The 15,964-nt window shown below is 41.4% G+C and overlaps 1 protein-coding gene across 1 annotated transcript in view; it reads left to right on the forward strand.

The window, feature by feature from the left end:
• Window positions 1-15,964, forward strand: part of rasal2 (RAS protein activator like 2) — a 113,406-nt gene that overhangs the window by 35,621 nt on the left and 61,821 nt on the right. Inside the window, exons 2-3 of the mRNA XM_085805290.1 lie at window positions 6,442-6,569; window positions 9,091-9,235. Of these exons, the coding sequence (XP_085661416.1) occupies window positions 6,442-6,569; window positions 9,091-9,235 (273 nt within the window). The remainder of the gene's footprint in view (window positions 1-6,441; window positions 6,570-9,090; window positions 9,236-15,964) is intronic.

The following is a 15,964-nucleotide window of genomic DNA, read 5'->3' on the forward strand; positions in this document are numbered from 1 at the left end:
AATACAAGACTGTCCCTCATGAGTTCCAGTTCATAAAACAATTGTTTTGTTTTTGTTTGTTTTGTTTGTATGGTACTATAATGTGCGTTTTTTTTAATTCATGATTTTATTTGTTGGTGTCTCACAACTGTTTTTGTGATTGGTCCCCAACACTTTTAATTTTGTCAAGGGGGAACGGGTAATTTTATATTGTCTCTGGATTTTTATTGTGTGTTGTGGAGTGACACCGAAATAAAGCTCATCTATCTATCTATCTATCTATCTATCCATCTATCTATCCATCCATCCATCCATCTATCCATCCATCTATCCATCCATCCATCTATCCATCTATCCATCTATCTACCTATCTACCTATCCATCTATCCATCTATCTATCCATCCATCCATCCATCTATCCATCCATCCATCCATCTATCCATCCATCTATCCATCTATCCATCTATCCATCTATCTACCTATCTACCTATCCATCTATCCATCTATCTACCTATCTACCTATCCATCTATCCATCTATCTATCCATCCATCCATCCATCTATCCATCCATCTATCCATCCATCCATCCATCTATCCATCTATCCATCTATCCATCTATCTACCTATCTACCTATCCATCTATCCATCTATCCATCTATCCATCCGTAAGTGGGCGTACTGACTTCAGCCGAGCTAGCCGGCTAACTTCCGCTTTAGCTCTGGGCTAACTAGAACGGGAATGAAATAATTTAATCGTGCGGCTCTTCTAGTCTTTCCAAAACGTTAATGGGACTGAATGGATCAGATTCTGGTGGTGAAACGAGTCGTTTCGCGGGGGTTGTGACACGTTATAAATTTTTCTTTTTTTTTTTTTATAGCCGCTTCATTTCCCATTATTGTCTATGAGAAAAATGCTAAGTTGTTGAGCGGTGACCCTGGGAGTATCGGTGAGCACTTCCTGTCTACTGTGATGCAATGCATGCTGGGAGTTGCTGTTTCTTCCTCCTCAGTGCAGGTTGTAGTTGTTGTTGTTGTAGTTGATGGAAGTGGAAGTGCGGCTGTTGAACACTTCCCTGTTCAGTCGTCGTTCAGAGGAACTAAGAGTCCGACTGGGTCACGAGTCTGTTAATGTTTTTACTGTAACGCCATGTGTGTGTATGTGAGTTAAAGGGATAGTTCAACATTTTTTTTGTCAAACTGGCCCATTGCCATAATCCCTATAGTCATCATAGCAGTAGGTTTGTTACCTTTAATTGTCGGTGCAAGCTATTTTTAGAACGGCGGAGCAGAGCCGTGAGCTGCTCAGAGCTACGCTACGGAGGCTCATTATGGGATTTCTTGGTTTCCCTCATCATCAAACTCATCAAATACACAATCCAACAACTCCACAATAACGCTCTGGTGGACAAGTTGTGAGCTGCACATTCACCACGCAAAACAAAACCAGAAAAAGACCGAAACTAATAAGGTTAACAGTACTTCAATATATACTAGTGAAGAAAATTAAATATCAGAGAAAAAAAGAAAACGAGAAAAACAAAAGAACAAACATTAACATTTGTAGCCTTGAAAAATTACCCTGCATACCATTTTTTTGAAAACCAAAAATGAACTACACACTCGTAAATCCAGGTTAGCGTCATTCCAATGTTTAACTACGCTTTTTGTACAACAAATTTACAAACATCTGTATATTTTGACTCATGTATTGAGAAAAACCTTTGTACACAGACAGGGAGTAACTTTAATTCAGCTTTATACATTATTTGCATTATTTTATAATGAATCAAGTCATTAAATTTCATAACATGGGATTTCATAAACGATGGATTTGTATGTTCATAGTAACCAACCTCATTAATAATACGTATGGCTTGTTTTTGTAGGATGACTATAGCATTTACTGTTTTATACGTAATAATACAGAGACTGTTGATGAAAAACTGTCCCTGAAGGCAACGTGCATCAGCGGTTTTGCATGAATTTCCCTCTAAAACAACTCTGTGTGGTAACGTTGTGTTATTATCTCATAGCGTGGTGAATGTGCAGCTCACAACTTGTCCACCAGAGCATTGTGGAGTTGTTGGATTGTGTATTTGATGAGTTTGATGAGGGAAACCAAGAAATCCCATAATGAGCCTCCTCTGTAGCGTAGCTCTGAGTTTGCACCGACAATTAAAGGTAACAAACCTACTGCTACGACTATAGGGATTATTATGGGCAATGGGCCAATTTGACTAAAAAAATGTTGAACTATCCCTTTAATGTGGTGTTTAATAGTGTAACTCAGCTGGTTAAGGCCTCTGCAGACTGTGTAAATCATCCCAGACTTCCTGCTGCTGCTCCGACGTCCATCAGCATCAATTAGAGTCATTGTGAGTGTGGAGTGTGTGTGAAGTGTGTGTGTGTGTGTTTGTGTGAAGTGTGTGTGAAGTGTGTGTGTGTGTGTGTGGAGTGTTTACTCAGCCACACAAGCGCTGCGTTATCCCAGCTCCATCAGGCACAGTGAAGGCACCGTCTGTTTACTCGCTGCTGCTGCTGACGAGACGCCGCCGCTCGCCAACACACACACACACACACACGCTTTTGTCCAGCACTTCACACTGATTTACTGTCTCTCACACACACACACACACACACACACTGGCTGCTCTGTGTGTGTGTGTGTGTGTGTGTGTGTGTGTATGTTTCAGATGCTGATGCTGATTGAAGTTTATTTTCCTCCGTCAGTAAATAAGCAGCGACGTGTCTGTGGAGGTTTAAACGCGGTGCAGACAGTCGACCAATCAGCTCCAGCCTCAGCGTTTAAGCCCCGCCCCCTCTCCCTCTTCTTCGTAACAAAAAGACACACCAAAAAACATCCAAATACCTCCATAGTGCTCGTCTGTAATGTCCCTTCCGCTATAAACAAGCTTAAAATATAGACTTATTTAATTTTTTTCCGAACAATGTCTCATGTCGGGGCTTCAATACAAGACGGACATTACATACGAGCAGCATGGAGGTATCTGGATGTTTTTTGGTGTGTCTTTTTGTTATGAAGACAGTTGGTATCCATTTGAGCTCCGTTCTCAACCGTCATATGGACATGCACTGCTGCACGGAGCCCCGCTGTAACTCAGAAATTTCAATTTTGGGTGAACTATCCCTTTAATCATCACATTGCTGGTTCTTCAAAGGGTTTTGGGTTGTGCAGTAGTAGTTTTATTTATTTGTATTTATCTCATCTTATCCTAAAGAACTGAGGCAGTCGCACAGATCAGAGCTTCATTTGTTTTATTTCATTTATTCGTTTATTTGTAATGACTCTATGAATATTAATGAACATACAGAATAACTAGTTGTGGAGCTGTAACACCTCCAGATGTTGTTGTGAGGATCTTGATCATTGATCCATGATGAAACCAATCTTTTACTATCTCACGATTCGATTTGATTCTGAGTTTTGGGGCTACGATTCGATTCAAAATCGATTTTCGATTCAAAATGATTTGATTGATTTCGGCTTCAGTCTGTCGGTGAGCAAAGGATCCTCATGATCTACTCCAGTCTGCTTTACAAGACAGAATGACTGAAGTGTCTTTTAAACATTTATCCACGCTTAGATGGAATCGTTGAAACTGTTGCATAAAAGCAATATCACATATTGCTTTTAGTAAGTAACAAAATTAAAAGCCTCTTTATTAAAAATAGTGCAGTTAAAACATGCTGCCTTTTAAATTCTAAGGAAACAGAGGCCAACAGCGGCAGATTTGTTTCATTTTTTAATTTTTTTAAATCGATTTTGGGACATTTTATATCGATTCTGAGTCGTATTAAATGAGAATTGCGATTCTTATGTGAATCAATTTTGGTTAAACCGGGTGTGCACGGGCCGTTCAGATGTAGCGTCTTTTGCGCACTCGACTCAAACCCATTCAGTGTAGATGCGCGTCATGCGCACTCACAACCCAAAAACGATGCGGTAGCGGCGCGTGTTTGATACCACTCGGTTGTTTTTGCTTCTCCCTCCAGTGTTCAATTCAATTCAATTCAAAAAACTTTATTTATCCCCGAGGGTCAGTTGTCCCGGTTCCCCCTCGGCCTGTGTCTCTCCTGCTGTTTCCCACTGAGCTCTGACTGTGTGTGGAAAAACGTCGCCTCCGAGATGTAGAATGTGTATTAGAGAAGAGAAACACTACTGACGACTCAGGACTACTGACTTATATCATCAGAACCGATTGTCAGCCTCCTTTCATATTTAGGCTGAAAATCACAGGGCAAGTCAGCAGTGTAAAGCTCCAGCATGTGGGAGTATCTGAAAGTCCAGCTGTCAAGATTTTTCATTTTATATCATACCAAACACCAAAGATATGTATAAATGAAAATTATGAGCTTACAGGTAAAATAGAATATAAACAAATAAATTATTAGGCAAAAAGGTGAATTTAATTTCAATCTCGGCCTATTTGAATGTCCGGCCCCCAAGGTGTCTGTTGAGAAAGATTCTTCTGGCCCTTCAACAAATACAGTTGATGACCCCTGGTCTAGACTAAGACTAAATAAAAACTAAAGTAAACCTGATTCATCAGAGACCTGTGCTGACTCTGCTCCGTGTGTCAGCTGAGATCAGACCACTGGGCTGATTCCTCCAGACGCCTTTCATTTTTAATCACCTCCTCTTCCTCTTCCTCTTCCTCTTCTTCCTCTTCCTCCCTCCAGCATGGAGCCACAGCGCCCCCTGCTGGATCCCTGGCAGCACTGCAGCCTCACTGCTGCATCTACACACAAAACCTACAAATCGCTATAAAAACTTGTGAATAGAAACTCCTACATGTTGAGAAACCTCTCGAATGTCACTAAAACAGTTTCATGCTTTCATGAAGAGTTTTTTTTCCAGACGTATCGATATAAAAGTGTGATGGAAACACTTATTTCAGTTGGAGAAGATCACACAGCTGAATCCTTCATCCTGAAGTTTTGTTTCCACAGTTCATCTGTTTTGATTGATTGATTGAAATTCTTTATTCAGTCGCATCACACAATAACATTATCGACACAAAACATTATCGACAAAATAGTGACTGAAAAGGCACAGAAGCATAATGCTGATATTAATGCCTGTCCTACAAACCAAATTAAGCTACCCAGCATTTTTACCATATAAAACATAAAACAACAACTAAAAAACAAACAAGCTAATGAACAAACTAAACTAAACCAGAGGAAAAAAACAAACAAACAAACAACAAAAAAATGTTAAATCCTTGTTCACATTATCTCACAGAGGATATATATAATATAAATTAATAATATATCATACATATATAAGTGCTTTACCTTTGAGTAATCAAGCGCTGCCTTCGTCTTCTGTTAAAACAATAACAGCAGCAGCTGAGATCGCTTTCCCATCACCATGGAAACGCAAGGCGCTCACGTCCATCTTCCTCAAAGTGAAGTCTCGCTGGACGAGACTTTAAGAGAATTATGGGATATTGCGAGACTAGACTTTACCAGAGTTACGGCTCATTCACAAAAACACCTTCCAATGGAAACAGCTGCAAATAGCAACTGGACTTAAAAAGTTATTCATTTTGAACAGGTCTTCATGTGTAGCGCTCAATAAAACACTTCAGCAACACGTCATTGAATGTATTTTCAGCTTATTGCAGCCAATTTACTTTGCAAATAATTTTATGACTCTGCATTTATTTTGTGTGTTTTTTTTTGTCTTGCTGTAGTAGGTCTTACATTTAATCCATAATGGTCTTAAAAAGTCTTAAATCTGAGTTGGTGAAACCTGCGGAAACTCTGGTTATAGTGACGTTTGCCCCCCCCTGATGTGAACAGTTCATCAAGTGGAAGATGAAATGATCTACAAAAGACATAAATACCATATCATTGTGTTTGGAAACTAAACCATACCAACGTTATTTATAACGCACTCTAAAAGCCCAGTGGACCAAAGTGCTGCCTGTACAAAATGAAACATAAACTATACAATCGGCATAAGACACAAAATGTACATAAAACGAAACCGAATAAAAAACAATGCATTAAAATAACACTATATAAAACCAATAAAACAATTTAAAACGTGTAAAAGATAGTCAAAAATAGATAAATAATAGCAGATTAGAAGACATCCCAGTGACATCTCTTCTCTGAGAGCTCCAGTCTCCTGGGTTTCCTGCTGCTTTGTTTCCCCCTTTTCACTCTGAAACTGTAGAAAACTGCAATAATACACTGATATTTATGAAAATATTGATAAAAAAGAGTGTTTCATGTTTAACTTTACGTCTTTTGGAGATTGTTTACAGACATATAGACAGTACTATTAACATGTGGCAGCCGGTCAGTGTGTTGTTATATTAGGTCTGAGAATGTGAACGTTTAACATGACTCACCCAGTTGGAGTCATATTGATCGTTGTGTGTGTGTTGATGATACTAATCGACGACATGTTGTGGTCCCGTGTGTCAGACGTGAAGGGCCCCCCCGCCCACCGCCTCTCCTGTGGTCAGAGCCCCTACACGGAGCACGGAGCCTGGGACAGGAAGTTCTGCATCCTGACCGACACACAGCTCATCCTGCTGCACAAGGACGACGAGGTAGCAGCACACACACACATTACATTACATTACACACACACATTACATTACATTACATTACACACACACATTACATTACATTACATTACATTACACACACACATTACACACACATACACATTACACACACATACACACACACACACACATTACATTACACACACACACAGACGTCCCACAACGCAAAGCGGCGTTGACGTCAGCTTCACATTCTCTATAGGATTTTAGAAAAAGACCTGAAAGTAACCAGTACTTTTCAGCCGTCCTACAAATTAAAGCTATAGTGCGTAACTTCTGTCGCCCCCTAAAGGATTTCTGCATTATTACAACGATACGCCTTTAAATTTACGCTCATTGACCTCTTTTCATAGGTTTAAATATTCTGTGTCTTCTTATTTTGAGTTAAATTGCACATGCTTCAGATGATTTATATCTTTTTTTCTTTTCTTTTTTTTTTTTTTCCAATGTAATTTTTAATTTGAATATTATGTTATTATTTTACATTTCTCTTAGTTTATTTAGGCTATTGCTATGGCCATTTGCGGCCATCGAGAGGTTGTGTCCATTTTTTTTGTACTCATTTCTTTTATGTCTGTGTTGATGTCTGTTGTCTTTGTTGTTGTATGTTTGTAGATTGTTGATTGTGTCTTGTCTCTTTTTGGATTGTAATGTATATGGACCCCCTCGAAAACGAGAGGATTCCTCTCAAGGGGTTTATCCTATTAAATAAATTTCTGAACCTATGGCCCGGTGTAACCCTCCCCTCCTCTCCCCACCGCTACCCCTGTAGTTGCATGATACCGGTAATGCACATCACACACAGTAACAGTAACACTCGCAACACAAAATGTCATTTCTAGTCAAAACAAATCTCATTCTACTTAAAATAAGACACATCATATTAAAAGTAGCTTGTTTTTTTACTTCTTTCAAGCAGATTTTCACTTGAAATAAGTAGAAAAATCTGATAGTGGAGCAAGTTTTTCTTCCTTATTACAAGCACAAAAAACTTACTTTCACTGGCAGATTTTTCTATCTATTGTGAATTTAAGTGAAAATGATCTAAAAACAAGTAAATTTTTAGGTGATGAGTAGGGTTGGGTCCCGAGAATCGAGAATCGGATGGAACCGGTTCTAACGTTTCGATTCTCCCGGAATCGTTAAGAATTTTTATTTTCGATTCCTCAAAACGATGCTTTAGCAATTTTCATTCACGCTGACTGCCGCGCCGACCGCCGCGCTGACCGCCGAGTCCGACCGCCAGTAAAACAGTAAAGTCATGCCTGCACAGACCACCCACAAACCGCGGCTTTAAGCAGGCCGACACATATTGATTTTCTATTTTTTGCCGGCGTGTAACATACTATTTCCTCGCAGAGCTGCGCGCAGCGCACCTGTTCACTCAGCCCCTCCTTCACCTGCTCTCTCTCTGTCACACACACATTGACAGCGGACCTGTCTGTGAACTCTCCCTCCTCTCCTACACACTGAAGCCCGTTTAAAACAGAGATCCCGTTATATTTCCTACCCCTCATTACACTGGCGTTGCTTGTTTACATGGGGCTCTCCCTCACAGAGACGTCCAGTCGGCGCCGTGGCGACCTCCTCCGCTGCCGTTTAACGGCGGAACAACGATGCTCCGCATTCCGTGTTCTGTTCGTATGTTTTATACAGAACGGCTGGTGGAATCATTTTGCACCAGAATAAAATGAGCTTGTGTCAAAACATTACCATCCGCGAGAGAAAGGATTGTTGTTGGTGTAGAGAAGAGGCTGGCTGAAGTGATCCACAGTTGGGGGAAAAAAAAAAACAATGGAAAAAGTTGGCTGAAAGTGAAACACTTAAAGGGGTAAAGTCACTTTGTGACTTGTTATTTGACACAAACTGTAGCCTAAAAATATTAAATATTTACCAAATATTTTGTTATTGTGAAGTCATTTAAATGAATGTAATATTCATTTGATATAATGTAGGCTATACCTTCATACATTTAAGACCCCTATCTGCCAGCACCACAAATAGAGTCTAATTCTGTGGGAAAAATAACTCAGGTTCTCCCTCATTTTAGACCATGCAGACTTTTTTAACCCCCATTTTTAAAAGAATCGGAATCGAGAATCGATAGGAATCGGAATCGAAACATGGAATCGGAATCGGAATCGTTCAATTTCAAATGATACCCAACCCTAGTGATGAGTCTTATTTTAAGTGGAAAGAGATTAGTTTTGACTAGAAATGAGACATTTGGACAAGAAATAAGACAAATATTCTTGGAAAGATGTAGAGTTTTTACAGTGTACTATGAGTATTAGTCAGGGTCTTATGCAGAATAAATCAGTCATACAAAGATTAGACTACTGGGGTTTTTTATGGGCCCCACTGGGCGCTGGGCCCCTAGAGTTATCATCACCTTTCTCCCCTAGACAACGGCCCTGTCCGTTACTGTCCACCAGTGATGACAAGCAGTCAGTTAAAAGCTAAAGTAGTAGTCTCATCATGTGTTTTACCCCCCCCCCTCCAGACCCCCGGTGAGGCAGCAGCAGGCGAGAGCCCCACTGGCTCGGCGAAGGGGCGGAGCCTCCGCAGGACGGTCAGCGTCCCGTCAGAGGGACAGTTCCCAGAGTTCCAGGCCGAGGGCGCCGCCGCCGCCGCCACCGCCATGATGGGTGAGGACCTGATGGTTACCGAGGGTTACCTGGGAGTGTGTGTGTGTGTTCAGATTCATCATCAATAATCACAACTGGACTTCTGGATCAGTTTGTTCCAGGCTGTTGTTACTGTGGTTGTTGTTGTCATGGCGACAGAGGAGGATTGTGGGTAACGCGGCAGCAGCGGGAGTCAGGTGGAACGTGTTGTTGTCAGTGGCGAAAGTACCATTAATGCAAGTAATGCCTGTAGGAGCCATTCTGGGCTTTTATTTTGGTATGTATTTTTGTGTCTTATTTTGTAACTTCCGCTCACACAGGAAGTGAGGTGGGGCATAGGTCACGGGGGGCTTATTTAAACCGAGCTAAGCGATCAGCAGGTGTTGCTGATTGGAAGCAAACAATTCTTTGACCGTGACATGCTGTGCTGTGACATGAAGACCTGTTCCACTGGTTTGTACCAATAAATCCCTTTTTTATGGTAACCTTCGTTGTGGCAGTTGGTTTACTGGCACCATGCACGCGTCAACTACAAGCTACTACATCAGCAACAGTGAGTGACTCTCTTTTATGGTCCGAGGAAAAGAAGTCACTACAATGCCGTTGCATTAGGGCCCGTGGCTGAAAAAGGCCCATGGTGAACTCTGGTAAAAATAAATAAAACATAAAAATAAAAAAAAGTATCAATTGGGGGTATTAAATCATCTTGGCTTTTACATCATTACTGTATTCTGGATTATGAACATGCGCGCGGGCATAGCCGGTGACGGGTGACAGTTCTCCTGTTGTCGGCGGCGCGGCGGTGCAGCGGCGTCCCTGACCGTCTCTCCCTGTCTCTTTCTTCTGCTTCATGGATCAGTAGCAACTCATTAGCCATGTTTCCATCCAAAGTGATTTGAATTACTGGGAAATGCGCATTAAAAGAAATTCGAATCGTGTGTGTTTCCATCTACAGACTTTGCAACCCCCCCACCCGGACGGACTGACGGACTGATTTGAACACATTAGCGCGATTTAGCACATATGTTTATTACCGTCATAACACGACCTGTCAATGTGTGTGTGTGTGTGAGAGAGAGAGAGAGACTTTATTAATGATAAACGCTGGATGCGCTGGTTGATAAGTTTAGTTTTTACTGAGGAGGAACTATGAAGAACTGAGCAGTAACATCATTATGAAGGAGTGTGGGGGCTTTTATTTTGCCGTGGCGGTGCAGTGAAACCTTGATGTTGTCTTGTGAGTGCGCGAAAGTGCGCTACGTCACACTTAATTCACTTTATGCACAGCTACACTACTTCCTGAAATAAATTATTGAAATACATTATTGGACCAACTGATTAATCCAGACAGGGCCGGCCCCTGGCATAAACCCTCTATGTGGTTGTTTAGGGCCACAGCCGTTAGGTGGGGGGCCACATGATCAGAAAGGTACCGGGGTTCATCAAGTCATTTAAACATCCTGAGGTCTGCACGTGCAGCTATGAGCTTTATATGTAATGTGAAGTCAATATTCAGCTTCTTTTATCTCACATTTGAGACATTTGGTGAAAATAGAACGGCAGAATGACAACATTTGTGCTCAAAAAACAATCTTACAAAACTTCATTTTAGATTTGTTTTCTACACTTACTGTATTCATATCCTATTTCAAGCACCAAAACAGTTCATTCTCATGACTGAAGGAGTGTTTTCACAAGGGATTTGATATTTTTCAAAAAGCAGACCTCAAATTTCCAGCATTTGGCCTAAATTATTTCTTTCTACAGTGTTGTAGGACAAACTGGCCTCAGTGTGCTTACAGCGGAGGTTCTAATATTTAGACATAAAACACTTGAGTATTGTTACATCTGCAAGTATCTTAAAAAGATACATTTAAGAACATATGTAAAAGTGGAGAAAATGGCCTCAAACCTCAGAGGCATAAACACGTCTGTATTCAGTTTGAACCAGTGATTTGGTGTTTGTGCTTAGAGTGCAGGGCCACAAACAAAAACCTTGTTTAGGGGGCCACCAACATCCTAGGACCGGCCCTGAGTACAGGTGTGTCTGAGTAGTCAGACACACCTGGATTAATCAGTTGGTCCAATAATGTAAGACAGGAAGTAAACGAGCTGGCTTGTTTCAGGAAGTAGTGGAGCTGTGCATAAAGTGAATTCGAATCATCAACCAACACCCGGCCCTAGTGAGCGTATTTCAGTTTGTGCGAATCGGGGGATTTTAATTAGAATCACGGCGTTTCCATCATCATTTTCCGATGCGATACATCTAGATGATCTAAACAGCTGATGGAAACGCAACTTATTATAGGGCCCGCTAAAAAATAAATTGCACTAGGGCCCGTAGCGGACAACTTTGGCCGCTGGTTGTTGTTGTCCGAGGCGTTCGGGTGCAGGCTGTGATCCGCAGCGCTCCGGCGTGGGAACGTCTTGGGAATGTGAGGAGACAAAGCGTCCCAGTGTCCAGAGGTGACCCCCCACCCCCACCCCCAGACCTCTGAGGGGTTTCCCACCCAGAGCTGCAGGGGCCCGGCCCAGGACTCTGAGGGGTTTCCCACCCAGAGCTGCAGGGGCAGAGGGCAGATAAAGGTTTATTTATGTAATAGAGACAAAGATGAAAGATGAAGATGTTTAATATCCAGACTGATTGGGGTTATTGCCCCCCCCCCCCTCCAGTAGCTGCTGTGTGAGGGGCAGCAGCATTAATATTAATGTTATTGACATGTTAATGAACCTTCAACCCACTGACAGACCAGAACAACCGGTCTGAACCGGTTCAACACTGGTTCATCTTCACTGGTTCTAATGTTGAACTGGAACTTTTCCCTTTTTAATGAACCTGTTTTTAACTCATTTGTATCCTTGTATGTGTCCTTTGTTTTTAACCTTTGCTGCGAGTACTTGTACTTACCGTAGATGACCAAATAGTCGCCCGCGTGCAAATACGCGCCTGTGCTCTAATAGCCGCCGGGGTCCGACCTCATTTGGCAGAATAAACGCTGGTTCAATTAAACGCCCGGGTGATTAAGTGTTTACCATAGTCTTGCACAGAAAACAAAAGTTTTTTTTCAGTCAGCCCCTCCTCTCGCTCTCTCTCGCATGCAGGCGGACACACACACACACAGACACACAAACACAGGTGCGCCAGCGGGACAGGTCGCGCTGGACTGCTAATAGACAAAGACAATAGATAAATGCGCTGATGTACAGTGTTGAAATTACTGCGATCGACCCCCCCTTCCGTTATCATTCATAACACTGCTCTGATCAGCTCCCTGTGTCGCGGTTACACAGACAAACTGTCTTTGTATTTATTGTCTGATGTCAATAAAGATGCGTCGGGGGAAAAAGTAGTTTTGTTCCAGTGGTCCTATGGTGACCTCCTTGTTCTTTGCATGATGGTCTGGTGCTGCTCATTGCAAAAATAAATTGTAGCCTGTTGCAAATACGCGCCTGGTTCTTATAAACGCCTGGGGTCCAAGTCGATTTAGCATATTAAACGCCCGGGCTACTAAATGGTCATCTACGGTATGTGTGGTTGTAAGAATGTGTATTATTATTGTGTTGGGTATGGCTGTGGTATGTATGTGTGGATCGTTGTTTTGCACCTGCACTTTTGATGTCCTTCCGCAACGAAGTTCCTAATGGAATAATAAAGTACTTTTGAGTTTGATACTAGAGAGAGAGAGAGAGAGAGACACCACTCCTCCTCCTCCTCATCTTCTTCTCTTGTTCTTCATCTCCTTCTCCTTCTCCTTTTCTTTCTTCCCCTTCCTCTTCTACTTCTTGTTCTTCTTCTCATCTTCCTCTACTCTTTCTACTTGTTTTCTTGTCTGTAACAGCATCTCTGTCCTGGGTGAGGGATCCCTCCTCTGTTGCTCACCCTGAGCTTTCTCCTGGTTTTCCCCATTAAAAGGGTTTTCTATGGAGTTTTTCCTCAGTGGATGTGAGGGTCTAAGGACAGAGGATGTTGTTATGATGGGATGTAAAGCCCTTTGAGACAAACTGGTGGTAAAAACGGGCTATACAAATAAAATTGCCTTGTCTTGCCTCATCCTCCTCTTCTCCTTCTCTTGTTCTTCTACTTCTTCTACTTGACCTAGCCTACTACTTCTTCCCCCTCCTCCTCTGGTTGTTCTTCTCTTTCTTCTACTTTCCCCCCCTCTTTTTCTTCTTATCTTCTTCTTATTTTTCCTCTAATTTTTCTGATTCTCTTTGTCACTACCCGATTTGTGTAAATACTGGTCTGCGCCGCCATCTTTGACAGCTGTCTACGGCAACTCCACTTGGACAAACTTCATCTGGGCGCTGCCCGATTTGCGTACAAGCGGAAGTCTGCTTAAAGTTCTGTAAATTTAAAATACGGTACTGTGAAAATTTTTTTTTTTTTTTGAAGTGACAGTCTGTTTAACTGACATGTTGCAGCCGACCGCGGACGTCCATCATAAGACAGCCGTGTTGTGGTAGTTGTGATTGTTTGTGGTTGTCATGGTGATGAGGCCGGCGAGAAAAGACGAGAGTAAACACTAAAAGTCGCCTCTGTTCCTGTTTTCTGAGCATCAAGATCCAAACCACCACAACCAACCCTCAGTTTACATTACTAATAAAGCTTTTTTTTTTTTAAATAAAAAGATAAAGCGTCTCTGGCGACGCACATAGGGCAGTGATCCTCAATTCAACTAAGTTTGTCCAAGTGGAGTTGCCGTACGTAGCTGTCACAAATCGGGCAGCGATGCAAATCGGGTAGTGACATGGCCTACTACTTCTTCACCCTCCTCCTCTTCTTCTTCTTCCTCTTCTTCTTCTTGTCTTTCTTCTACTTTTTTTCCTTTTTTTTTTTTTAAGTTTATTTCACAGCAGACCACAGCAACCAGACAGAACAGACTACAGACACCAACACACCAAGACAGCAACAGCACAGCTAGAAAACAACAACTCTGAAAAGGGGATGGACGAACCATAGCTTTTACATTTCCATCCCCCATTTACATACAGGGGTCAGTGACGAGATGCAACTCAATATCAAGGGGTGTAACTGGTATTTTTTCATCAAAATCTGGAAATAAATCTGGATTCAAGTGTGAAATAAATGTTAATTTACTTTTGCAATGCAACACTGTGTTTTTTCTCTCTCACATTTAAAAAAAAAAGCTGCAGTTTTAGGAGATAAGTCCTGCTCAGTGTTGGAAAAATTCATTAAAATTCAAGTATAGGAATACATTAAAAAAAATCTATTTCAATGTAATGTTTTCAGAAGAAAGTATAGTTTTTATAACTACACTTAAATCCACTGAAGGTGGATCAAATATTTAATATCATTCTTTTGTGGTTACACCATTTGACATTTTCAGGGGCGTTCAGTCTTACTTTTTTTTTTTTTTTAAGTTCAAATGTAATTTCAAATGACATGAATGCAAAATTTTAACAAATCTGATGCATGCTTTTTAATTTATTTATTTGAAGAGAAAAAAACATAAATTTGTCACTGACCCATAGACACATAAAGACACCATCAAGACATCCATAACAACAAATAAATAAGTAAAAAACAAACTCCCTCAACAGTCCTACATTTGTCCTATATTTGTGAAACCGGAACTTTTTTTCCTTCTTTTTCTTCTTTTTCTTCTTCTCTTTCATCATCATCTCCTTTGTTTTTCTTCTTCCTCCTCTCTGCTGACCTGTGGTGTGAAAACGTCCGTAGATCAGTCTCTTGAACCTTCAGGAACTCTCTCACCTGTCAGAGACTTTGTTATTATTATTATTGATCTGGTTGATCAGCTGATTGACAGGTTAAAGCTTCAGCTCCGTCAGTTTGTACAGATAAAACACCACAACACTGTGTCAACGCTGTACAACAACATAAACCCGTGACCAAACATAATGGACTGTACAAAACACTACAACAAAAGTGTGTGTGTGTGTGTGTGTGTGTGTCTGTGTGTCTCGTCCTGGGCTCGGTCTAATCTCTGGTTCTCACTGACTCTGGATCTGCTGCATTCCTCTTCCACCTGTCAGGGCCCTTTCACAATAAAACCACTCACACGTCTCTCTGCGACCTTCAAAATAAAAGCCTGCTACATTAGAGTCTCCGTTCAGTCCCTAATTACCTCAGTTTCAGTAGATAGATAGATAGATAGATAGATAGATAGATAGATAGATAGATAGATAGATAGATAGATAGATAGATAGATAGATAGACAGACAGACAGCTGCTCCATACATTCTGTAGAAAAGTAAAATAAAAATACAAGGTAGATATGTAGCAGCAATACTAGAATACTTCAAATATGATATATATATTTATTTATATTTGGGAGTTTAAAGTTTAAACTCTACAAGTTAATGACATTATAGTTAAATAAAAAACATATTTATAGATTGATCAACGTGGATGTAAAGAGTTTGGTTGTTTCTGTCTGTCGGTGTAACCCAGAGCTGATTGTTTGGAAAGACTTTTATTGTGAAGGTCCGGCCGGCGGCGCGGAGCGGTGTGTGTGTGTGTGTGTGTGTGTGTGTGTGTGTGTGTGTGTGTGTGTGTGTGTGTGTGTGTGTGTGTGTGTGTGTGTGTGTGTGTGTGTGTGTGTGTGTTGAGGCGGACCGGCTCAGACCGAGGACGTGATGAGTGTGTGACAGTGAAGACGGAAACACGGAGCTCTGATGGACTCTCTGGGTGAGTGAGCTCTGAGCTCCAGGGAGAGCAGCGGGGCTTCGCTCCGTGTGTAGCCGGGCTGCGAGGCGCTGTCGGCGGAC

The sequence above is a fragment of the Trachurus japonicus genome, chromosome 17 (genome assembly GCF_045865225.1).
Source record: "Trachurus japonicus isolate A0001 chromosome 17, Traja_1.0".
Classification (NCBI taxonomy): Eukaryota; Metazoa; Chordata; class Actinopteri; order Carangiformes; family Carangidae; genus Trachurus; species Trachurus japonicus.